Below are 27,531 nucleotides of genomic sequence, written 5' to 3' on the forward strand. Positions count from 1 at the left end.
GGCACTGTGTCCAAGTCAATCAACTGTACATTGCTGTACCAATGTCTGCTGTACCAGTGGAAGAGTGGAAGGGGTGGCATAGAAGGTCTTCTTGGCCAAGTGTTGGGTTGGCCAAAATGTTTGCTGCATTTTTCCATAAGATGTTATGTGTATTATTTGACTGAACTCAGGTGCTAAAGGAACTGTCTTTCTTTACATTTACAGGGCACATACTATGTTCCCTGTCATTGTCGACATGCATTTTAATGTTACAAAAGTCTCAAAGTAACCCACTGACATGTATTTGTTAGTGTAAGGCAGGAAAGAAATGTAAATTAAACATTAAATCTGGGTCACAACGTGGATAGAAAAAGTAACGCTAAGGAAAAACTATTGAAAAATAAAAAGAAATAGGATGGCAGGATTTAAGAGATTAGCACTGAAACATATATATTCAGTTCAGTTCAGTTCAGTCGCTCAGTCCTGTCCAATTCTTTGTGACCCCATGGATCGCAGCACGCCAGGCCTCCCTGTCCATCACCAACTCCTGGAGTTCACTTAGACTCACATCCATCAAGTCAGTGATGCCATCCAGCCATCTCAGCCTCTGTTGTCCCCTTCTCCTCCTGCCCCCAATCCCTCCCAGCATCAGTCTTTTCCAATGAGTCAACTCTTCGCATATTACCATATGTAAAAGAGCCTGTGGGAGTTTGATGTATGAGCAAGTGCCCTGGGACAATCTGGAGGAATACGGTGGTGAGAGAGGTGGGTTCAGGAGGGAGGGGACAAATGTACGCCTATGGCCTATTCATGTTGATGTACAGCAAAAACCATCACAATAGTGAAAAAAAAAATTGTGATGGTGAGTTAGGCCTGAACACAGAATCAAAGCTTTCCCACACCTAACACATTTGTGTAGTTTTCCTCCAGTTTGAATTTTCTGAGGGTCAAAAAGTTGATATATTTTACCACATTCTGTACATGTCTAAGTTTTCACTGCCATATGGTGTCAGGGTCCAGCCCCAGTGGATCCAGGGAATTTGAAGTGGGGACGGAGTTGGCAATTCAAGAGAGATTAATTGGAAATTTAAAGAGAGATTAGGGAAGAATAATGTAGTGAAAAAATAGAGGAGAAAAAGAGGCTGGTATTCCTTGGCTTACACAAAGAGCTAATAAAGCCTCAGACAAGAGGCTTGCTCTGTTCACGTAGGCCACTGGCACCCGCTTGAATAGTGAAGGGTACCCCGCCTTGGGCTCCCTCTCGCGTGGGTCTTAGAAGCCCAGGCAAAAAAGTGAACGCAGAGAGCCTTTGTGTTCCAAGTGATCAGCCTGAAAAAGAGAGGGAGGGAGAGGGAGAAAGAGAGAGAGAGAGTCAACACGGGGGAGGCCAAGCTTGTGCAAAAAACCGATAAATTTATTTTCAAAAGGTGCTTATAATATGGATTCTCAGATGATCTGCAACGTCATTCTTTGTGACTGAAGGGTTTGCCACATAATACCATTTATGTGGTTTCTCTCCTGTATGAGCTGCCTAATGGGCAGTTCAGGCTGAAAATGCCCTAGAAACTGCCACATTCATTTCACTTGTATCTTTTCTATGCAGTATGAATTCTCTGAATTATAAGGCCTGAACGCTGACAAAAGGCTCTGTCACACTCACGACATTTGCACTAAAATGTTTCTCACAACTGTCACATCTCTAATGTTTCTCTCTAGTATGAATTCTCTGATGGTTTCTAAGTTCATCATTTCAAATAAAGCACTGGCCATATACATCATGTTTATATGGTTTCTCTCCTGTCTGATCTGCTTGATGATAAGTCATCCATAGATGACTGTGCCTAAATGGTTTGTCACAACTTTTATATTTGTAAGGTTCTCTCCAGTATAAACTCTCTGATGAACTGCAAGGTTTGTATTCACACTGAAAGCCCTGCCACATATACCTCATTTATATGGTTTCTCTCCAGTATGAACTCTCTGAAGAATACCAAGTTTTCCAGTATGACTAAACACCTTGCCACACACATCACATTTAGGTGGTTTCTCTCCAGCATGAAGTCTCCGATGAACAGTAAATTTGGCAGTATGACTAAATGCTTTGTCACATACATTGCATTTGTATGGCTTCTCTCCAGTGTGAATTCTCTGATGAAGTTCAAGTCTTGTAGTTTGATTAAAGGCCTTGCCACATACATCACATTTATATGGTTTCTCTCCAGTATGAACACTCCGATGAACAGCAAAGTTGAACCTACTCTGAAAGCCTTGCCACATATATCACATTTATATGGTTTCCCTCCAGTATGAAGTCTCCGATGAACAGTAAGGTTTCCAGCACAACTAAAGGCCTTTCCACACATATCGCATTTATAAGGTTTCTCTCCAGTGTGAATTCTCTGATGAAGTCCAAGTTTTGCAGTCTGATTAAAGCCCTTGCCACATACATCACATTTATATGGTTTCTCTCCAGTATGAACTCTCCAATGAACAGCAAGGTTTGCAGTTTGACTAAAGGCTCTGCCACAAATATGATATTTATGTGGTTTCTCTCCCATATGGAATCTCTGATGAACTGCAAGTTTTGCAGCTTCATTAAAGGCCATGCCACATATATCACATTTATATGCTTTCACTCCAGTATGAAGACTCTGATGAACAGTAAGGTTTGCAGTATGACTAAACACCTTGTCACATACATTGCATTTGTAAGGCTTCTTTCCAGTATGAATTCACTGATGAACTGCAAGGTTTGAATTTTGACTAAAGGCCTTGCCACATACATCACATTTATATGGTTTCTCTCTTATATGATATCTCCAATGAATTACAAATTTTGCAGCTTGATTAAAGGCCTTGCTACATACATCACGTTTATGTGGTTTCTCTCAAGTATGAATTCTCCAATGCATTGCAAGTTTTGTCGTTTGATTAAAAGCCTTGTCACACATGTCGCATTTATATGGTTTTCCTCCTGTATGGATTCTTTGAGGTCTAGTGAGTTCTGAGTCCTGAAGAAAGGTTATGTCACACTCATTGCATTTGTCAGGCCTTTTCTTTTGTGTTTCATGGTCTGGTAACAGTTCTGAAGGGTGCATAACAGCATTCTCATGTTTATGAGAAAAGCCTTTGCAGACATTACGAGTTCTCTGAGACGATAAACCTGAGGCGCTGACATTTGTCACAACTTGACTACATTCAAAAATTATCCCTTCAGATTGTACCATCTGCAATTCATCCTGAAAGCTTGATCCGTGCCTTTCAAAAGGTCCATTTCCTGCATCACTTCTACTATGATGATGTCTTCCATCAGTGAGATTTTTGTTATGGGATGTAGACATTTCCTTGTCATTTCTTTCATCATCTGTCCACAGACAATCAAAGTCATGTATATTTTCCTGGATCTTCCTGAGGCGAAAATCTTTGATTTCAAGGCTTTCAGCTCTTCCAAACATCACTCTTTGAAAAATTGCCCCTTTCCCACTCTTGCTTTTGCCGGTAACTTCTTGGTCATATGTATATGAGACATATCTACAAGACATAAAGAACCACAGGTATTCTATCAGTTACAATTCATAAATAAATTATTTCTTGTCAAACACATGATATTATAACAAAAGTCCTATCCATCCTGAACAGAATTACAAATCTTCATAATGATGATCTTAAAACTATAGAACACTAAAGGAATAGAACTCTTTAAAAAACAGTGGTCTTATGTAATTCAAACTAACTTTAGGGTAGTGTAGTTTCAAATACAATCAGAAAACATTCATTTTATGCAAACTCGTGTCAGTTCGCAAAGAAAACATATTTTCCCACCATGACCTCAAAGCTCATCCTACTTTGTACTAAACACACTGCTGTCTCATAATTCAGGAGAAACTAATGGTATATTGTACACACTTCATGCACACCTAGACATATTTAAAAGATAAAGAACATATAGGACTAAAGAGGTGACTCACTGGAAAAGAAACTGCCTGCCAATGCAGAAGACACGGCACAGGGGGATACAATCCTTGGGCAGGAAAGATCCCCTGGAGCAGGAAATCACAACCCAGTGCACTATTCTTGCCTGAAAAAAATTCCATGGATAGGAAAGCTTGATGGGCTACAGTTCATGAGATCACAAAGAGTCAGACAGGACTGAGCAACTGAGCAAACAAGCATCAATCAGGCAATGCATTGGAATGGTAAACAGTGCAAAAGAAGCATTCTAATGAATAGTGTAAAAGATAAATGGCAGTTAGTAACTGTTCCATAAATACTGCATTGAGAAAATAAAGAATTATGTAAACCATATATATATATATTTGCTGGACCATGTGGCTTATGAGACCTTGATTTCCTGACCATGGATTAAATCCATGCTCCCTGCAGTGAAACTACTGAATCCTATCCACTGGACTGTCAGGGAATTCCCTAAAATAATTTTTTAAATTAAAAAAAAAACACTTTTCTAAATACCTCTTAGAAATCTATCAGTAGATAGACATATAGGCATTTTATGACTATTAATAAAACCATTAATAAATGGTTCATGTAAGTTCTGTTGTGTAATACAAAAAGACCATCATTTTTTAAAAAACAAAATATAAGTGAAACATTCTCTGCTTACACAATAATCATTCAATACATCAACTCCCTATCTACACAGTAACCTAAATTCACCCAGTTCATTGGCTCCAAGATAATATGTAAAGAAACAAGCTTTGGGGCTACCCTTGTGGCTCAGAGGTAAAGAATCCGCCTGCTAATGCAAGGCACACAGGTTTGATCCCTGATCCAGGAAATCCCCACATGCCTGAGAACAACTAAGCCTGTAGGCTACAAGTGATGATTCTGTGCTCTAGAGCTGGGGAGTCACAACTACTGCGCAAACACACAGAGACCACGCATTGCAACAAGAGAATCCACTAGAATGAGAAGTTCATGCACTGTAATTAGAGGGTAGCCCTTGCTCGCTGCAAATAGAGAAAAGCCCCTGAAGCAACAAAGACCCAGTGCAGCCATAAACAAATAAATTTTAAATAAATCTTTAACATACTGTTATGAAGATGAAGGAATGTGATTGGGAAACCTAGTTAACTAGAGTCGGATGAAGAACCTAAGCTACTCCATTTGGTTAAAAGAGAAACTCTATTTTGTAAGGTTCCGGGAGAAGAGCCTTTAGAAATCCCCTAACCTCACCCCACTGCCCACGAGCCAACCAGACCCCAGACCAAAATCTCCTGACTTAATGCTCAGGAACTTGTGGTCTACCTAGACAATAGGAACCAATCAACAACCAACACACAACCCTTCGAAAGAAAGTGACCAATCAGATGTCCCGCTACCTAGAAATCCTTTCTTTCCATGTATACTCCCTAATAAGCAATGTAATCCAAAACCCGGGGCTCCTCCCTATAGCTGCTGCGTCCGTAATGGTGGGAGCCCCAGCTCGAGCTTGGTAGTAAAAACTCTCTTGCTTTTGCATCGGATATCGGCTCCCGGGTGGTCGTTGGGAGATTTCGCGACTTGGGCATAACATTTGGGGGCTCGTCCAGGATCTCCCACCGGCTTCCTGGGAAGACCGATCCGGAGAGTCATCTGCAGTCGGTAAGCTTTTTTCTGTCTTTCTTTTCGTTTCTGACAGGCCCTATTTTCTGAGACCAGTATATGACTCAGGCAGCCGTGACGACGGGTCACCAGTGGGGGGTCGTTGGGAGACGTCCCTGACCCTCTCGGAGGGGACGGAGTGCCCCTGTTCCCTGTAGACGATAGCGGGTTGCTCCCACTGAACGGCCGGAGGCCGTTGTCTTTCAGTTTTGCCTCCAGACTCCCAGAGGTGTATTTCTCCTATCTCTCTGTCTCTCTGTGTGGCTGTTCGTATTGTCTGTGTTAATTTACCAACATCTGACTGATCCAGGGACGATGGGGCAACGCCATTCTAGCCCCACACCTCTATCCTTGGTTACTGATCATTTTAAGGAGGTTAAGATGCACGCTCATGACCTCAGTGTAGAAATTAAAAGAAATAAATTAAGCAATTTATTTAAGCACTTTTTGCAGCACAGAATGGCCAACTTTCCATGTAGGCTGGCCCTCAGAAGGCGCCTTTGACTTGAGAACTGTGCACTGAGTCTGGGATATCATCTTCTGACCACGGATCAGACACCCTGACCAAGTTCCCTATATCATAGTATGGGAAAATATCATATTGCGCCCCCTCCTTGGGTAAAACCTTTTTTGCCTCAACAGGGATTTTCTACCACTCAGGTGTTGGTGACACGTGTAGGAAAGAACCTGAAGAATCCCAAGGAGCCTGAACTAACGGTGCTGCTATACCCTATCTTGCAGGGGAGAACAGAAGAACTTCTCTTTCCTCCCCCTTACCAATCCCCCGAACCACCACCAGCCCCCATCATCCCTTCACCCAGGGATGAAACACAGGGTGGGGGGGGGGGCCGCACAAAATACTCGCCATCGGCGAGCTAGGTCCCTGGAGGGGCCGGCAGACTCAACCGTTGCCCTTCCCTTACGAGTATCTGATCCCCCCGATGAGGAAGGAAACCAACCTCATCAATATTGGCTCTTTTCTACTAGTGACCTATATAACTGGAGATCCCAAAATGCTAAGTTCTCTGACAACCCTAGAGATTTAACCAATCTTCTAGAAACTGCTTTTTACTCATCAGCCCACCTGGGATGACTGCCAACAGCTGCTCTGCTCCAGATTCTCTTCACCATAGAAGAGAGAGAAAGAATACAGTATGAGGCCCATAAAAGGGTCCCAGGGGCAAATGGAGAACCCACCACTAATATAGATGAAATTAACCCCTTTTTTCCTTTATCGTGACCTGACTGGGATTACAATACAGCACAAGGTAAGGAGAGGCTCCGGGTCTACCGCCAGACTCTCTTTGGGGGGGGGGGGGGGCTTAAGGCAGCTGCAAGGAAACCTACTAACCTAGCTAGAGTGGGAGATGTTCAGCAGGGCCCCACCGAGAGTCCAGCAGCCTTCCTGGAGAGGCTGATGGAGGCCTTTAGACAATACACCCCCATGGATCCAGAAGCAGAAGGCACTCAGGCTGCTTTGATAATGCATTTTGTCAACCAGGCGGCTCCCGACATTAGGAAGAAGTTACAAAAACTAGAACGCCTGGGTGAAAAGAGTATCCAGGATTTAATAACAGGAGCAGAAAGAGTCAACAACACCCGAGAAACCCCCGAGGAAAAACAAGCCAAAGCAGCAGATCGCCAAACCGTAACATGGCACGCATCCTGCTGGCTGCAACAGTTCCTGACTCGAGAGAGAGGGAGCGCCAGTTGCGCTGCCTGGCTGGTGAAGGTAAGAACCATCCCCGTACGCGACCAGCATTAGGAAAGAACCAATGTGCCTATTGTAAAGAGGAAGGACATTGGGCCAAGGGATGCCCTAAGAAAAAGAAGGGACCACGAAAGGCCCCCATCCTGGCCGTCAAAGAACTGAGCAATTAGGGAGGACGGCGTTCAGCACCCCTCCCCGAACCCAGGATAACCCTAAGAGTGGAGGGGACCCCAACTGACTTCCTTGTCGATACAGGGGCTCAATATTCGGTTTTGCTAGAGCCCCAGGGAAAACTGGCCAGAAAGACCTCTTGGGTGCAGGGGGCTACCAGAATGAAACAATACCAATGGACTACCCGAAAATCAGTGGACTTGGGTGTGGGCCGGGTATCCCACTCTTTCATGGTCATTCCAGAATGCCCCTTCCCGCTGTTGGGAAGAGACCTGCTGACAAAAAGGGGGCCCAGATTCATTTCCTCCTGGAGGAAACTAAAATATTCGACCAGGAGGGCAGACCGATCCAAGTACTGACCATTCAATTAGAAGATGAATATCGGTTGCACCAGAAACCTATACTGCCCCCGGTAGACATTCAAAGATGGCTAGATGAATTCCCCAAGGCATGGGCCAAGACAGGGGGAACCGGTTTTGCCAGACACTGCCCTCCTGTATATGTAGAACTCAAGCCACGGGCCGACCTCGTCTGGGTCTGACAATACCCCATAACCCTGGAGGTCCGACAGGGGATCACCCCCCATACACGCAGGCTCCTAGCCCAGAAAATCTTGAGACCCTGCCAATCGGCCTGGAACACCCCCTTGCTCCCTGTCAAAAAACCAAATTCTTGTGACTATCGGCCAGTGCAGGATTTACGAGAAGTCAACCGCTGAGTTTTAGATATTCACCCTACTGTGCCAAACCCATACAACCTCCTGAGCTCTCTCCCACAAGACCATCACTGGTTTACGATCTTAGATTTAAAGGACGCTTTCTTCAGCCTTCCCCTGGCGTCCAAGAGCCAGGACCTTTTTTTTTTTTTTTTTGCTTTTGAATGGTCTGACCCGGAAGAAGGACTCAACGGCCAGCTGACCAGGACCCAGCTGCCACAGGGATATAAGAATTCTCCCACCATCTTCGATGAGGCCCTCCATGAGGATCTGGGTGAACTCAGACAACAACACTCCCAACTAACTTTGTTACAATATGTAGATGACCTCTTACTTGCAGCAAAGGACCAACAGACTTGCCTTATGGGCACCCGAGAACTACTGCAGACCCTTGGAAAATTAGGGTACTGAGCCTCAGCCAAAAAGGCTCAGATATGCCAACCAGAGGTCACCTACTTAGGGTATGTATTAAAGGAAGGACAGAGATGGCTGTCAGAGGCACGAAAGGAGACAGTACTCAAAATCCCTACCCCAGATTCACCTCGAGGGGTGAGAGAATTTTTGGGATCCGCTGGGTTCTGCCGTCTTTGGATCCCAAATTATGCGGAAGTGGCTAAACCCTTATACGAAGCCACAAAAAGTACCACCCCTTTCAGCTGGACGGAGCGGATGGAGACCGCTTTCAAGACAATTAAAACGGCCCTGCTGTCAGCCCCTGCCCTAGGGTTGCCTGACGTTACAAAACCCTTTCTCCTGTACGTAGATGAAAAACAAGGAGTGGCAAAGGGGGTACTGGTGCAACACCTGGGACCTTGGAAGCGGCCGGTGGCTTACTTGTCTAAACGCCTAGACCCCGCGGCGTCAGGCTGGCCCCCATGCCTCCGCATGATTGCAGCAGTGGCCCTAACCGTCAAGGATGCAGATAAACTGACACTGGGGCAAGAGTCGCATATCACCGCCCCCCATGCCATTGAGGGCATACTAAAACAACCCCCAGATAGGTGGATCAGCAACGCTCGGCTGACCCACTACCAAGGATTACTGCTAAACCGCTCCAGAATCATCTTTCTGCAGCCTACTGCTCTCAATCCGGCTACACAGCTTCCTAACCCGGATTTTGAAGCCCCAGAGGAGCCTGGTGGGCTACGTCCATGGGGTCACAGAGAGTAGGACACGACTTTCACTTTTCAGATAGAGATATAAATGCAGATGCAGGTGTAAATATAGATTGGAGTTTTTGTTGTTCAGTCGCTCAGTCGTGTCTGACCTTTGTGACCCCACGGACTGCAGCATGCCAGGTTTCTGTCCTTCAGCAACTCCCGGAGATAGATAGATACAGATACTCTTGATGACAGTGAAGGAGGAGAGTGAAAAAGTTGGCTTAAAACTCAACATTCAGAAAACTAAGATCATGGCATCTGGTGCCATCACTTCATGGCAAATAGATGGGGAAACAGTGGGAACAGTGAGAGGCTTTATTTATTTATTTATTTATTTAGGCTCCAAAATCACTGCAGATGGTGACTGCAGCCATGAGATTAAAAGACACTTACTCCTTGGAAGAAAAGTTATGACCAACCTAGACAGCATATTAAAAAGCAGAGACATTACTTTACTAAGTTTTGTCTAGTCAAAGCTATGGTTTTTCCAGTAGTCATGTATGGATGTGAGAGTTGGACTATGAAGAAAGCTGAACACCAAAGAATTGATGCTTTTGAACTGTGGTGTTAGAGAAGACTCTTGAGAGTCCCTTGGACTGCAAGGAGATCCAACCAGTCAATCCTAAAGGAAATTGGTCCTGAATATTCATTGGAAGGACTAATGCTAAAGCTGAAACTCCAATACTTAGCCACTGATGCAAAGAACTGATTCATTTGAAAAGACCCTGATGCTGGGAAAGATTGAAGGCAGGAGGAGAAGAGGATGACAGAAGGTGAGATGGTTGGATGGCATCACCAAATCTAAGGACATGAGTTTGAGTAGGTTCTAGGAGTTGGTGATGGACAGGGAAGCCTGGCGTGCTGCAGTCCACGGGGTTGCAAAGAGTGGGACACAACTGAGCAACTGAATTGAACTGATAGATACAGATATAGATGGGGCCTTCCCAGGTGGCTCTAGTGATAAAGAGTCCAGTTGCAATTGCAGAAGTAAGAGATAGGTGTTCAATCCCTGGGTTGGGAAGTTCCCCTGAAGAAGGGATAGCCTGCCCACTCCAGTATTCTTGACTGGAGAATCCCCACAGACAGAGAAGTCTGGTGGGCTTCCAGACCATGGGGTCACAGAGTCAGACATGACTGAGTGACTAAGCACAATCCATGATTGCAGCGACATACTAGCCCAGGTACATGGAATGCGAGAGGACTTGCAAGATCGCCCTCTAGCGGATGCTGAAGTTACCTGGTATACGGATGGAAGCAGTTTCGTCCGAGATGGGCTCAGGTACGCAGGGGCAGCCGTAACCACGGAAACCCAAATCGTGTGGGCGGAAGCACTACCTCCGGGCACTTCAGCTCAAAGGGCTGAACTAATCGCCCTAACAAAAGCTCTCCAGTTGGGGAAGGACAAAAAACTTAACATCATTACCGATAGCTGATATGCCTTTGCTATTGCCCAAATACAAGGAGCCATCTACAGAGAGAGAGGCCTCCTCATGGCTGAGGGTAAAACAATCTAAAATAAAGAAGAAATAAAAGCCCTCCTCGCGGCATTATGGCTGCCTAAAAAAACTAGCCATAATACACTGCCTGGGACACCAAAAGTCAGGCACCCTGACCTCAAAGGGAAACAATTTGGCAGACAGATCAGCCTGAGATGCAGCCCAGGGCACCGTGATAGAAGCCACCCTTCAATTGCCTGACCCCGGGAGCCCTGTTCTGCCAGCTTTACCCAACTACTCACCAAGAGACTTAGACTGGATAAAAAGTTTGCCCATGACCCAACAACTGGCCGGGTGGTGGCGGGCAGCAGACAGCTCCCCGATCCTCCCGGAGGAACTAGGAAAGCAGGTGTTACTGAGGATGCATCACGCCACTCACCTGGGAAACCGCAAGATGCAGGACCTGATTAGACATGCCAAAATTACCATGAGAGACATCAGATTGACGATAGAAAATATCGTATCAACCTGCAAGGCCTGCCAGCTCACTAACGCTGCCCATCATCCAGCCAACCACAGGTCTAGAGAACATGGAAGTCGGCCAGGAGCATACTGGGAGGTGGACTTCACTGAGGTAAAACCGGTTAAATATGGATACAAATATCTAATGGTATTCATAGATGCCTTCTCAGGGTGGGTAGAAGCTTTCCCCACCAAGAGAGAAACAGCACAGGTGGTGGCCAAAAAGCTGATTGAAGACATCTTGCCACGGTTCAGGTTTCCTGCACAGGTTGGGGTCGGACAATGGGCCAGCCTTCGTATCTCAGGTAAGCCAGGGGGTAGCCTGGGCTTTGGGGGTAGGTGGAAGTTACATTGTGCTTATAGGCCCCAGAGCTCAAGACAAGTAGAAAGGATGAATAGAACACTCAAAGAAACATTAACAAAACTAGTTGCTGAGACTGGCAGGGACTGGGTGGCTCTCCTCCCCTTTGCCCTATCCCGGGTGTGAAACTCCCCCCTACCAACTGGGACTTACCCCCTTCGAAATTATGTATGGGATACCTCCTCCAATAATTCCTAACCTAAAAATAGAGGTGCTAAAAGAGATAGATGATCAAAGATTACTCTTTTGTCTCTAGTCCTTACAATACTCCCACAGGGAGTGGAAGAGGCTCAAGGCATTATATGAATCAGGCCCACCACCTTAACCCCACCGCTATTGGTCAGGAGACTGTGTGTACGCGTGCCACCATCGTCAAGAGACCCTAGAGCCCAGGTGGAAAGAGCCCTTCCTAGTTGTCTTGACAACACCCACTGCTCTCAAGGTTGACGGCATATCTACTTGGGTTCACTACACCCACATATGGCCTGTGGACCTGTTCTCCTAAGGGAAGAATTCCTCCCCCAATGGAAGACCAAGCTGGACAAAACAAATCCACTCAAACTCAAGCTACAAAGGCGATAAAAGTACTGTTTATACTGTTGTCTCTACGGCTTAGTGCTGCCACTAACCCTCATCAACCAATGAACTTGACTTGGATGATTCTAAGCACAACTAGGGGAGAAGTAATTAACTCCACCTCAGCCATTCATCCCCAAAACACCTGGTGGCTGGACTTGGAATTCGACTCTGTCTTCTGGCCACGGGATCTTGGGACATCGGCGAATGGGAGGTAAAGATGCCCAGCAAGCCTGAATGTGGGGCTAGCATTAATAGGTGTAATATTCAGCCCCCCACTAACTCAGGGCCTGGGTGCAGCCACTACATCCAAAGGGCAAGCTTACGGGAAACACCCTTCTATGTGTGCCCCGGAGGGAGATGGGACCGGGCGACCATCAATAACTGCGGAGGGGCTGACAAGTATTATTGTGCCGTTTGGCGATGCAAGTCAATGGGGACGGTCGATTGGGAGCCCCCTGTTCATGGTGACTTGATTATCTTGGGTCGTGTTTCGGGGCCCACTGGGTCAAATGGGGGACATGGAAGGGGGTCCCTCATAACTGGGCCTTGTATGAACTTTCTTTGCAATCCGGTGAGGCTCAAATTCTCAACTGAAGGAAAACAGTTCCCTGGTTGGGAAGCCGGACAATCCTGGGGCCTCTGGCTATATCAGTCAGGAAATGACAATGGGTTGCTGTTTACCATCAGATTGAAAGCAGGACCCATACAGATCGGCCCAAATCAGGGCATAGGGCCCAATTCAGTCCTAGTGCCATGAGAGCCTACCCACACCCCCATTCCCCCCCCCCCGCCCCCCGGCTCGAGAACCTACCCAAATACCTCCAGGGCCCTATATTACTAATACAAGCAACTCCCCTCAAGTTAGCCTTATGGGACCTAACATTAAGGATGATCAGGACCCATTATTTAATATGATAACACCTATTGGGTCCTAAATTCCACTCGCCTGGACCTGACTAGCAGTTGCTGGTTATGTTCTGACATCAAACCCCCCTATTATGAAGGTATAACTGTCCCAGGAGTTTACAGTCAAACCAGAGACCACAGAGCTTGCAGATGGCAGCAGAAAGGAGATACCAGATTAACCCTCTAACGAGTAACCGGGTGGGGCCTTTGCATAGGAAATGTCCCCCAAACCTACCAACATCTTTGCCATTCCATAGATTCTATAGAGACAACTGGGTACTTGGTGCCTCCCCAAGAAAATTGGTGGGCCTGCTCCATGGGCTTAGCCCCTTGTATTCACGGGCAGGTGCCAAATGACTCCAGAGATTTCTGCGTATTGGTACTATTAGTCCCCTGACTGTTCTATCACTCCAGTGATGAAATCCTCCCGAAACTAGAAGCTTCACACCGGTCTAAGAGAGAGCCAGTCTCAGCCCTAACCCTCACAGTCCTACTGGGGTTAGGGGCGGCCAGGGCAGGAACTGGGACATCCTCTTTAATAGTACAGAATCAATACTATTCTAGCCTAAGAGCAGCCATTGATCTTGATATTGAAAGACTAGAAAGCTCAATCAGCCACCTCCAAGAGTCACTGAGTTCTCTGGCGGAAGTGGTATTGCAGAATAAAAGGGGATTGGATTTGATTTTTCTCCAACAGGGGGGCCTATGTGCTGCGTTAGGAGAAGAATGTTGTTTTTATGTGAAGCACTCGGGGGTAGTCAGGGAATCCCTGGCCAAGATAAGAGAAGGGCTGAGTCAGAGAAAAAGAGAAAGAGAAATGTCTCAAACCTGGTTTGAATTCTGGTTCAATTCATCCCCTTGGTTCGCAACTCTCATATCTTCCTTGGTGGGGCCCCTGATTATCTTGTTACTACTACTCACCTTCAGGCCATGCTTACTAAACAAATTGGTGGCCTTCATTAAAAGCCACATCAACACAGTGCAGCTCATGGTACTCAGGTCCCAATATGCAGCCCTGCCAACAGTCCCCTTAGCGGGAGACAATATAGAGCTGACCCCAGACCCATGATTGTGTCTGTCCTGGATCCTAGAGAAGGGGGGAATGAAGAACCTAATGCTGGGGTCCAGCCCCAGTGGATCCAGGGAATTCGAAGCAGGGACGGCGTTGGTGAGGAAAAAACTTATTTATTTATTTATTAATATAAGATTAGATTAGGAAGAAATAGTGTAGTAGGAAAATTAAGTGGAGAAAAGAGGCTGAATAACTTGGTTTACGTGGAAAGCCAATAAAGTTCCAGACAAGGAGCTTGCACCATCTACGTTAGCCACCAGCGTCCGTTTGAATATCGGAGAGTGCCCAGCCTTGGGCTCTCTCTCTTACGGATCTTAGAAGCCGGGACAAGTAAGTAGACATGGCGAGCCTCCACGCCCCAAATGCGAATTCAGCCTGAAATTAGAGTAAAGAGGAGACACGGGGGAAACCAGTCCTTCCAATGACTGGCTCCCCCTCTACTGTCCTTCAAGGCCGTTTATACTTTTGGTTATACATAGAGATCAATGGGTAATACAAAGTTATGCAGTGTTAGCAGCCCAGACTCTTATCAAAACCAGGTTTTTCTCTCTGCATACAAGTCTTAGGTGATTTACATCATCTTCCGGCCAAAAGGGCCAATTAACATTTTACAGCCTTTTTTCTGATAAGGGTTTGTCAACCAGAAGTCTTATTTGTGTTGTTCTTCTCAAAGTCTGGTGCCACTCTCAGAAAACACTAAATAAAGTTACATTCTTACATAGCAAAGATACAGCAATTTATAACAAGTAAAAGGAGTACAGTGATTATAACAAAAGAAAAGTAATTAACTCAAAAGTCTAGTGTTGTTAACATCAAAACTATTATATATCCTTTTCCATATCCCGTTTACATTGATTAACATCCTCCCAGGTGCCTAAAAGATAAAGAATATGGAGATCTGGCAGCAATCATTGAGTCAACAGTGAAATCCTGTCACCAATATGATTTCTAGCTCTTTAGAAAAGGCTCTGTATCTTTAGAAGCTTTAAGCTTAGTGCCTCTGGCAGTTGGAGGGCTGTAAGCAATTCACAAGCTGTAAGAGATCTGGGGGAACCTGTTAGGCAAGCTAGAGAGTTATCTGAGGGGGCTTAACTGAAACACCCCTTTCAAATGCAGAAGACTAAAGCCCTGAGTTGACCTTTTCCAGAGAATATCAGAAGAGTGGAAAAGCAGGCAGATTCTTATTTTGGGGGGTACATGCTCAGGAAATACCAGGGGGAAAACCTGAGGTCTGATTAGCCTTGCCATCATAGCTCTGCTGTATGACCTTGTCACGGGTGGAATTCCTCACGCTGGCTCCCGGCAACCTAAGCTACTCCATTTGGTTAAAAGAAAAACTCCATTTTGTAAGGTTCCAGGAAAAGAGCCTTTGAAAATCCCCTGACCTCACCTCACCGCCCATGAGCCAATCGGACCCCAGACCAAAATCTCCTGACTTAACGCTCAGGAACTTTTGGTCTACCTAGACAATAGGGACCAATCAACAACCAACACACAACCCTTTGAAAGAAAGTGACCAATCAGAGTCCCCTTACCTAGAAATCCTTTTTTTCCATGTATACTCCCTATATAAGCAATGTAATCCAAAATCCGGGGCTCCTCCCTATAGCCGCTGCGTCAGTAATGGTGGGAGTCCCAGCTCGAGCTTGGTAATAAAAACTCTCTTGCTTTTGCATCGGGTATCAGCTCCCGGGTGGTCGTTGGGAGATTTCGTGACTTGGGCATAAAATCAGAGACAATTCTCTTGGGAATGAAATGTAAAGTAACTACATACAAGATGTAATGTAGATGAGACATGTGACAATAAGCATGACAGGAAGTAAATATATCTTTTAAGCAAAAGTAACGATGTGCTTCCACTGTAGGGGGCACAGATTCTATCCATGAATGGGGAACTAAGAACCAGAATGCCATGTGGCACAGCAATAATAATAATAATAATAACTTCTAATTTTTTCTGTAAAACACACAAGAGTCTATGAAACCTAATAGCACTAATTACCACAGGAGGGGGACAAGGGGAAGTAAATCCCTTTGAAATAGCTCATCACATGCTACCCAAAGTCAAGCAATAAATTGACAGGAGTCAAATGACAGACTGTTGCAGAACATATAAAGACCTTGCCTTTGGGACCTCTTTGCCTGGAGTCCAACTTCCATGAAACCTCTCTCTTTAAAAAAAAAAAAAAATCACTTTGTTCATTTAGAAACAGCCATCTGTAGGTCAGAAGTACTTTGCATTTTCCTTAATAAAATGTAATTTTGAGGTACGAGTTGGAAGGGCTACAGGTTGGACATCTGCAATCATCTACCCTCCACTTTAATGCCCTGAGATAAGAGATAGGTGGGCTCGGTTAAGGAATTTACAGCCAACAAAAACAGAGTAAACAGGCAGTTTGTCTCTTAACTCAAGGGAACAATCACGGCAAGGACAAAGAAAGGAAAAAACCCTGTCTGATACAGGAGACAATACACAAGTGCAGAAAGGCGCCTTGGAGTTAAAAGTCAGAGGATCAGTCCAGGCCATAATGAGTTCTGCTCCTCTGAGAAGCCTTTACTTCAAGATCCAGGGTGTGCCTGTGTACCCAAGGGGAGGGTCCTGAGACAAATTAACCAGGGGGGCAAAGCAAGGTGATTGGCCCACATTTCTCATACCTTTCTTACTAAAAACACGTCTTACTTTCCTTTAGCAATCATGAGCTGTCTGTTATATTAGCATTTTGTAGACCGGTGAACATAAATACCAGTGATAATGTCTAAGAATATTTGCTTTCTTATAGAGAACATCTCAGGGTGGCACCAAATGTATTCATTAATAGTCCAAAATCTCTTTAGTTTGTCTGTAAGAGGAAATGAGTTTCCAGTAATCTGTGTTTTAGAATCTTATTTTATTTGGAAATGACCTAGATATTCAACAAACTTTCATCACTTAGTTTAGCACGACCCTAGAAATTCAGGTTATTCAAATCTGGAGAGATTACTTTAGACAGACATTTCTAAAGGATAATAACTCCTAACAGAGTTAATCTAAAAGACCCAGTTGCATTTGCATTCTTTCCTTAAAAGTTTCTTCACTCGAGTTACTTTAAGCGCTGACAAACTTACTTAACATTAAACCTAGGTACAATAAAAGTATTAGACAATGTTGAAGACACAAGACATGTCTTAATTAGATTAGCAAACAAACATTAATACTAGATATTTAATATTGAATATTTCCCAGTTCACGTGAACCTGAAAGTCATTTAGGTTAATTTCTCTTGTAATTGTTTGATTTGTAAGTGCTTACTTTTTTTTTTTAACAAACAATTGAATTAGAGCTCATTTACAAATTCACCTCAGCAATATTATCCAAAAACAAAGACACACACTGAGATAAACATAAATGCAAATCGACAGACATGAGAGCTCTCATACTTTCCTGCTTGAGATTTAAAATGTCTCTTTCACCTTTTTCTTCCCACCCCCCGCCCCGTGGTTTAAAATTCTAATTTGCCCAAGACTGACATCCCTGGATAAATGGGTTACGTACTTCAAGGACATGGCATAGGTTGCATGCTATGCAAGGTTGCTTCAGTCCTGTCCAACCTCCTGCAACCCCATGGACTCTAGCCCACCAGGCTCCTCTGTCCATGATGGGGCTCTGCAGGCAAAAATGCTGGAGTGCGTTGCCATTCATTCCCTACCCAGGGATCAAATCCACGTCTCCTGTGTCTCCCCAAGGGGCTGGCAGGTTCTTTACCACTAGAGTCATCTGGGAAGCCCTGGCAAAGGTTAACTTTCAGCTTTTTTTCAGCAGGTCTTTTTAACAAGCTTGCTGTTTTTAATTCCACATGTAAAAAGAACCAGTTTTGCACTTTCAAAGAAAAAAAAATTTATCTTAACCAGTTTTCTCCAGAGTCTAAACAATATGGCTATCCTGTATCAAACAAGTTATCTTTCCTTTCTATAGTCATAGATTTATGGCTAAAATACAGATCAAATAGTGCTCAAATTGACTGTGATAACAGGGCCAGAAGGACTGATAAAAATCTTGGAACGTCCCTCCAAGGAGATGGGGGTGTTTGATCAGAAGAATCTAAAGGGGTAAACAAACTTGCTAGAGTGAGGGAACCTGAGTTCCCCCTCCCCGCTCAGAGACTGGGGCAGTTAGAAGGGACCAGCTGATGGAGAGGGAGACAGAGGGGTTGGGAGGGCTGTAAGGCCACAACAGGACAAAGAATGGAGAGAGAAAGGCAGTGGGGGACACAGTTGGAGCTGTGGGCCGGCTAAAGAGAGTCGACTTAAAAAGTGAAGATTTGATCAGCCAAAATATAATGTGACATTGTAATATGGATAATCATCTTCACAAATAACATAGTTCTTTTTTCAGTTGTAATTTCTCTTTAGATACTTTTAAGTTACCTTTATTTACCTCACGGTAGGCAGAGAGGAGGATCCAGGAGCCAACTTGGATGGTGCTAAGCCTGGGGTTGGATGGCAAGGGCCCCTGCAAAAGCTGAACAATCTCAAGATTTGTCCCCTATCTTATCTATGGTGCTGCAAGACTTGCACTCACAGGAAACAGTCAGGACATTCACACTCAGGGTAGTTTCCATGCAGGTTAGAAGCAAGGTCAGAGGAATGCACTGCTTTGTCTTGAAGCCTAAACAACACTATGTATTTAATTTCCCTAACCCTGGTAAGAGAAACCCAAGTAAGATGGTAGGTGTTGCAAGAGGGCATCAGAGGGCAGACACACTGAAACCATGCTCACAGAAAACTAGTCAATCTAATCACACTAGGACCACAGCCTTGTCTAACTCAATGAAACTAAACCATGCCCATGGGGCAATCCAAGACGGGCGGGTCATGGTGGAGAGGTCTGACAGAATGTGGTCCACTGGAGAAGGGAATGGGAAGCCACTTCAGTATTCTTGCCTTGAGAACCCCATGAACAGTATGAAAAGGCAAAATGATAGGATACCGAAAGAGGAACTCCCCAGGTCAATAGGTGCCCAATAAGCTACTGTAGATCAATGGAGAAATAACTCCAGAAAGAATGAAGGGATGGAGCCAAAGAAAAAACAATACCCAGCTGTGGATGTCACTGGTGATAGAAGAAAGGTCCAATGCTGTAAAGAGCAATATTGCATAGGAACCTGGAATGTCAGGTCCATGAATCAAGGCAAATTGGACGTGGTCAAACAAGAGATGGCAAGGGTGAACATCGACATTCTAGGAATCAGCGAACTAAAATGGACTGGAATGGGTGAATTTAACTCAGATGACCATTATATCTACTACTGCGGGAAGGAATCCCTCAGAAGAAATGGAGTAGCCATCATGGTCAACAAAAGAGTCCGAAATGCAGTACTTGGATGCAGTCTCAAAAACGACAGAATGATCTCTGTTCATCTCCAAGGCAAACCATCCAATATCACGGTAATCTAAGTCTATGCCCCAACCAGTAATGCTGAAGAAGCTGAAGTTGAATGGTTCTATGAAGACCTACAAGACCTTTTAGAACTAACATCCCAAAATGATGTCCTTTTCATTATAGGGGACTGGAATGCAAAAGTAGGACGTCAAGAAACACCTGGAGGAACAGGCAAATTTGGCCTTGGAATGCAGAATGAAGCAGGGCAAAGACTAATGAAGTTTTGCCAAGACAATGCACTGGTCATAGCAAACACCCTCTTCCAACAACACAGGAGAAGACTCTACACATGGACATCACCAGATGGTCAACACCGAAATCAGACTGATTATATTCTTTGCAGCCAAAGATGGAGAAGCTCTCTACAGTCAACAAAAACAAGACCGGGAGCTGACTATGGCTCAGATCACGAACACCTTAATACCAAATTCAGACTGAATTTGAAGAAAGTAGGGAAAACCGCTAGACCATTCAGGTATGACCTAAATCAAATCCCTTATGATTATACAGTGGAAGTGAGAAATAGATTTAAGGGCCTAGATCTGATAGATAGAGTGCCTGATGAACTATGGAATGAGGTTCGTGACATTGTACAGGAGACAGGGATCAAGACCATTCACACGGAAAAGAAATGCAAAAAAGCAAAATGGCTGTCTGGGGAGGCCTGACAAATAGCTGTGAAAAGAAGAGAAGCAAAAAGCAAAGGAGAAAAGGAAAGATATAAGCATCTGAATGCAGAGTTCCAAAGAATAGCAAGGAGAGATAAGAAAGCCTTCTTCACCGATCAGTGCAAATAAATAGAGGAAAACAGCAGAATGGGAAAGACTAGAGATCTCTTCAAGAAAATTAGAGATACCAAGGGAACAATTCATGCAAATATGGGCTCGATAAAGGACAGAAATGGTCTGGACCTAACAGAAGCAGAAGATATTAAGAAGAGGTGGCAAGAATACACAGAAGAACTGTACAAAAAAGATCTTCATGACCCGGATAATCACGATGGTGTGATTACTCATGTAGAGCCAGACATCCTGGAATGTGAAGTCAAGTGGGCCTTAGAAAACATCACTATGAACAAAGCTAGTGGAGTTGATGGCATTCCAGTTGAGCTATTTCAAATCCTGAAAGATGATGCTGTGAAAGTGCTGCACTCAATATGCCAGCAAATTTGGAAAACTCAGCAGTGGCCCCAGGACTGGAAAAGGTCAGTTTTCATTCCAATCCCAAAGAAAGGCAATGCCAAAGAATGCTCAAACTACTGCACAATTGCACTCATCTCACATGCTGGTAAAGTAATGTTAAAAATTCTCCAAGAACAGGCAACTGGATATTTCAACGTTTGAAATCAGCTTTATAAACACTTGAGCTGTGGAGAAACTCCTTGTGTATCACACAGTGGGCAGGTCACCTGAAGGAAAGACAAGTTTAAACTCCTGATATCAATCATGAAGCTTTACATGTATGAGTCAACAAGATTTTGAGCTTAGTCAAGAAAAACAGGCGATCTCAAAAGGTACAGAGGGAACGTGCAGAGGTACCCCAGGGCAGATCCCTACTTCAGAGGGAAGTGATCCTCACCCACAGACAGCAGGTTCCTGAGGGTCTCCACCATCACATCCTTGTACAAGGTCCTCTGGGCAGGGTCCAGGCATTCCCACTCCTCAGGAGTGAAATCTAGGAACACATCCTTGAAGCTCAACTGTGCCTGAAATGAAAACACATTCCACCAATGGGCCCTGAGGAGGATTCTTAGTTTCACACAAATTGAGAAGAGGTGAGAGGGGTAAAGCTCAGTTCAGTTGGAGTAATATTCTGATAAACCCATTAAAAGCTGCTTGAAGCAAACTGTTGGTCTCTAATCTAATTTAAAATTTCCTCTTTTTCCCTAAGATTATGACATCCTGCAATCAACATATGTTTGTCATGTATGTGGAAAATACATAAAATACACAAATTAAAACCAGCACTGGGTTGTCTATGCAGAAGAGTTCCATTCAACACACTGACTGACGTAGTGTCACTATCTAGATGAGTTACAGCAAGACTGGGGTCTTCAGAGACGACAAAGTCCACAGTGACGTTAAAAGAACACACACTGTGATGATGATGACACCATCACACTGACGACAGGTGTTTCAGCACGTCCTACACACTAAGCATTACTCTAAAGACTTCACACGGATGAACTTGTCATCAACAAAACAGCACGTTAGAGAAAGATCTCGTCCACCTTACTGGGGAGAAAAATCTTTCACTCTAAGAAATCGCTCAGATCAAACAGTTAAGAAATGAGGCAACAGTACCTGAGCTCAGGTGGTTGGGAGAGACAACTGAACCTAAAGAATCAACCAGTTAACTACCTGAGAAGGAAAGTGCATCCACAGACAGTTCCCTGAGAATACCTGAAACACGTTCAAGGCAGCTGAAATACAATAGAACAGCATAAATGGTCATGATACAGGGTCACACCCTCTCCCATCGCAACCCACACAATGTCAATACTCTGACTACAGTTTACATCATTCATGTGATGATGCAGAAAAAACAACATCATGCACTTAAGATACAACTGCAACTGCTACAAAGCATACACCATTATTTATGAGATGATGTTTTTGTAATAAAAGTGTGGACTTACATATCCATGCATTCATGCATGCATGTGTAAACACACAATTGATTGAAACAAGAGTTGTATTTTTTCTTTCATTCTATCAAATTTCATTCAGCATCAGCTTTGTGCCTCAAACTTGAAATACAGCAGTGAACATGATGGAGCTTACAATCTAGCAGCCAGCCAGCCAATTTCATCCACAATTTTAATGTAACTACTGAAATAAGTGCTCTGACACAGGCCCGGTGCTAGGACAAGATTAAACAGAAAGTCTTAAACTACATTGAGAAATTAGACAAGGTCTCTGTGAGGAAGAAACTTAGGACTGGCAAGGTGGGAAACAGAAGAGTCTTGCAAGCAGAGAGAACAGCCTGAGTGCCAGCTCTGAGGCAGGAAGATATTTACTGAACAGAAAGTCAGCCAGTGTGACTGGGACACAGGGAATGTACATGGGGTGATGCCAGGCAGAGGCTAATTTATGCAAGACCTATGGATTTAGGACTTTATTCCAAAAGCTACTGGAAGTCACTGAAGAATCTGCAAGAGGAAAGTTAGACACTTAGATTTGTTTTTCAGAGCTCAATCTGCTGTGTGTGGAAGTTGTTGTTTACCTGCTTACTCATGCCAGACTCTTTGCAACCCCCTGAGGGCAGTCTGCCAGCTCCTCTATCCATGGAATTCTCCAGGCAAGAATACTGAGTGGGTTCCCATTCTCTTCTTTATTTTACTTCTTCATTCAGTAACTTTGTCAACATTCTATTTCTTTTTCAAGCTCATTTATTTTGCTTATGTTGGGTCTTTGCTGTGAGTGGGCTTTCTCTAGTTGCAGCTGCAGTGCCTGGGCTTCTCCTTGCAGTGGCAAGGAGAGTCTCGTTGATTGATAACATAGGCTTGTAAAATTTGTCCAGGAAAGTGAGTGTCTTGATCACTAAAAACTGTACAAAGTACACCGCAAGTGAAAAACACATTTCAAAAATATTTATTTATTTCATTTTGGCTGTGCTGGGTCTGCACTGCTGCTCGGACTCTCTATTTGCAGCAAGCAGGGGCTATTGTTTGCTGAGGTGCACTGGCTTCTCACTGCGGCGTCTTCTCTTGCAGAGCATGGACTCTAGGGGGTGTGGGCTTCAGTAGTTGTGGCTTCCAGGCTTTAGAGCACAGGCTCGGTAGTTGGGTTACATGGGCTTAGTTGCTCCACAGCATGTGGGATCTTCCCAGATCAGGGATCGAACCTACGTCTCCTGCATTGGTAAGGGGATTCTTTACTGCTGAGCCTCCAGGAAAGCCCATGAGTTAATTTTCTTGCTGACAAACTTTACAACAAATATACTTACTGACTTTGAGTAAACCTGGGTACCATAAAAACATTGTGCTGAATAGTAATGTGTTGTTTTTGAGTTGTTGTTCAGTTGCTCAAGTTGTGTCCAGCTCTTTGTGACCCCATGGACTGCAGCACACGAGGCTCCCCTGTCCTTCACCATCTCCCAGAGCTTGCTCAAACTCATGTCCATTGAGTCAGTGACGCCATTCAACCATCTCATCCTCTGCCCCCTTCTCCTCCTGCCTTCAATCTTTCCCAGCATCAGGGTCTTTTCTAATGAGTCACTTCTTTGCATCAGGTGGCCAAAATATTGAAGCTGAAGCTTCAGTCCTTCCAATGAATATTCCAGGTTGATCTGCTTTAGGGTTGACTGGTTTGATCTCCTTGCTGTCCTAGGGACTCTCAAGAGTCTTCTCCAACACCATCACTCAAAAGCATCAATTCTTCAACACGCAGCCTTCTTCATGGCCCAACTCTCACATCTATACATGACTACTGGAAAAACCATAGCTTTGACTAGACAGACCTTTGTGGGCAAAGTAATGTCTCTGCTTTTTAATATGCTGTCTAGGTTGGTCATACTTTTTCTTCCAAGCAGCAAGTGTCTTTTAATTTCATGGCTGCAGTCACCTTCTGCAGTGATTTTGGAGCCTAAGAAAATGAAGTCTCTCAGTGTTTCCACATCTATTTGCCATACAGTGATGGGACTTCATGCCATGATCTTAGTTTTCTGAATGTTGAATTTTAAGCCAGCTTTTTCACTCTCCTCTTTCACTTCAGTTCCTCTTCACTTTCTGCCATAAGGGTGCTGTCATCTGCACATCTGAAGTTATTGATATTTTCCCCAGCAATCTTGATTCCAGCTGGTGCTTCGTCCAGCCTGGCATTTTGCATGATGTGCTCTGAAGCTAAGTTAAATAAGCAGAGTGACAATATACAGCCTTGATGTACTTCTTTGTACTCCATTCCCAATTTGGAACCAGACCATTGTTCCATGTTTGGTTCTAACTGTTGCTTCTTGACCTGCATACAGGTTTCTCAGCAAGCAGGTAATGTGATCTGGTATTCCCATCTCCTTAAGAATTTTCCAAAATTTGTTGTGATCCACATAGTCAAAGGCTGTAGCATAGTCAGTGACACAGAAGTAGATGTTTTTCTGACATTCTCTTGCTTTATGGATGTTAGAAATGTGATCTCTAGTTCCTCTGCCTTTTCTAATTCCAGCTTGAATGTCTGGAAGTTCTTGGTTCATGTACTGTTGAAGCCTAGCCTGGAGAATTTTGAGCATTACTCTGCTAGCATCAACACTATGAAAAGGCAAAAAGATAACGACACCGAAAGATGAACTCCCCAGGATGGTAGCTGCCCAGTGTGCTGCTGGAGGAAAGCAGAGAAATAGCTCCACAATGTGTGAAGAGGCTGAGCCAAAGCAGAAACAACGCCCAGTTAGGGATGTCTCTGGAGGTGAAAGTGAAGTCTGAAGCTGTAAAGAACAGGATTGTGTGGGAACCTGGAATGTTACGTCCATGAATCAAGGTAAATTGGAAGTGGTCAAACAGGAGATGGCAAGGATGAACATCAACTTTCTAGGAATCAGTGACCTAAGATGGACCAGAATGGGTGAATTTAATTCAGATGACCATTATATTTACTACTGTGGGCAAGAATCCCTTAGAAGAAATGGAGTAGCTATCATAGTCAACAAAAGAGTCCAAAATGCAGTACTCGGATGCAATCTCAAAATCTACAGAATGATCTCTGTTCATTTCCAAGGCAAACCATTCAATATCACAGTAATCCAAGTCTATGCCTCAGCCACTAATGCCAAAGAAACTGAAGTTGAACAGTTCTGTGAAGACTTACAGATTTCACAGAACTAAACCAAAAAAGAGATGTCCTTTACATCATCGGGGATTGGAATGCAAAAGTAGGAAGTCAAGAGATACCTGGACTAACAGGCAAGTTTGGCCTTGGAGTACAGAATGAAGCAGGGCAAAGCTAACGATTTTATTAAGAGAACACACTGGTCATAGCAAACGCCTGTCAACTACAAAGTGGCATTGACCAAGAGCAGTGCCAGTGATTGAACAACAAAGGCGTTTACTGTCTGCCTCTATGGAGAGTGAACCCCATGCTCCTATAGCTGTTGTCCTTCAACAGCTGTGGAGTGAGGCACTCCATGATGCAGGGAATCCGGTGAGACGGGTCTTTAGACAATTGGATTTTTTTTTTAATGTTTTTAGGAACAGATTTTATGGTCTCTATCATTGCATCTCCTCCTATCTAGAGAAGCACTAAATCCCTTTATGGTGACATCATATCCTCATGCCTAACAAAAAATCTTTTGTAAAATAAGTGCTTCATGGTATTGAACTTCCCATTCACCAAAACCTTGTATATTGCCCTTCCCCACTGCCGTTTGAAGCAGTCTCTCAGAGCTGTCTGAGATGCTGCCCCCGGGTACAGTCCTCATTTTGCCCTCATTTTGTTTGGTGCCATCCTAAAATGTTCTCTCTAAGGAAGCAAAGGTTTTAGAAATTATCACTGGTATTTATGCCCCCCAATCTATAAAATGCTAATATAAAAGTCAGTTCTTTGCAGTTAAGGTGTCCTCCCAGGAGAGGCAGCATGGCTCAAGCATTTGTGAACAGTAAGATCCAGTCTGGGAAGGTGGTCGTGTTCATCAACCCAACCTGCCCCTACTGCAGAAGGACTCAGGAGCTCCTCAGTCAACTGCCCTTCAAAGAAGGGCTTCTGGAATTTGTCAATATCACAGCCAATGGCGACACCACTGAGATACAAGGTTATTTGCAACAGCTCACAGGAGCCAGAACGTTACCTCGCGTATTCATCGGTAAAGAGTGAATAGGTGGACGCACTGATCTAGTAAATATTCATGAGAGAGGGGAATTGTTGACACTGATAAAGCAAATCAGAGCTCTGCAATAATTACAGAGCAGATCCAGGCTGATATTCCCCTTGAAGACTGGATGGCGTTCCAATAATGACAGCAGTTCCTGGAGGATGGACCTGGGGCAACTTTACCCAGTCACAGCAACTGTTTACTTAAAATTCAGAAATATGTTCACCTCAATAAAAAGGGACAGGCACTTTGGGAGGCCAAAAACAACTTCTTTTGACTCACTATTAAAAATGGACCAACTTGCCAAAAAAAAAACCCAAAACAAAACAAAAAGAGTCAATTCTTAGTTACTTAAGGAAAGTACAAAGTGTGTTTTCAGTAAAGAAGGTAGGAGAAATGGAATTGCATTTTGTGAAGGGAAAAGGAAGTAAGCCTGACTTACAGGTGGCTTTTTAGGATGGAAGAACACAGTAATGGGTACAAAAAGTGATAAGGTTTGTGAAAAGTGAAACATAAGAAGTGAGTTTTGTACATGGTTTAAAATAAGTGTAAAATAAATTTAATTAAGTTTGCCTTTTAAATTAAGTAAAACTTATTTAGCTTTGAATTTTGCTTTTCCATCTGTGGCAAAACTTGAATTTAGCTTTTCTGTCTGTTAAGATGACACCTTTTCTTCAGATGGTGAACTGCCTTTGATAACAGATCTAAATTTCTTTCTCTCTTAAACGATCTGTTCTGAAATATTTTATTGTTACTTTAGCTATATGAAAAGCTATTGTTTCACAATGACCTATAATCCTATCTGACTGACTGTGCTAAACATTTTTGATATTTGTTGACAAAACTTCCTAAGTCATTGTAATGAAGAACTTGATTTCTAGCTAACTTTGGGATGCTTCAGAGGGCCCTGAAACACCCCAAAGAGAGATGTTACACCAGTCAGCTCATGTTCTGTACAGAATGACATGGGAAGTATTGTCAAGTGAGGAATAAGTCTCGGGTTATATTGTATGGAAAATGTTACTAATATAGATATCGTAGAAACCATACGGTGCTCCTAAAATTCTGATATGCTTGGGTAAAATTTTATCAGGCATAATT

General features: G+C 43.9%; 1 protein-coding gene and 1 pseudogene across 1 annotated transcript in view; one reads left to right on the plus strand and one right to left on the minus strand.

The window, feature by feature from the left end:
* Positions 1–1,372: 1,372 nt before the first annotated feature.
* The window catches only part of LOC138419622 (zinc finger protein 415-like), a 32,726-nt gene continuing 6,567 nt past the window's right edge, over positions 1,373–27,531 (minus strand). Inside the window, exon 3 of the mRNA XM_069552470.1 lies at positions 1,373–3,510. Coding sequence (XP_069408571.1) covers positions 2,868–3,510 — 643 coding nt within the window. The 3' untranslated portion in view covers positions 1,373–2,867. The remainder of the gene's footprint in view (positions 3,511–27,531) is intronic.
* Positions 26,196–26,516, plus strand: LOC138419234 (glutaredoxin-1 pseudogene; annotated as a pseudogene).

Source organism: Ovis canadensis, chromosome 14 (assembly GCF_042477335.2).
Source record: "Ovis canadensis isolate MfBH-ARS-UI-01 breed Bighorn chromosome 14, ARS-UI_OviCan_v2, whole genome shotgun sequence".
Lineage (NCBI taxonomy): Eukaryota > Metazoa > Chordata > Mammalia > Artiodactyla > Bovidae > Ovis > Ovis canadensis.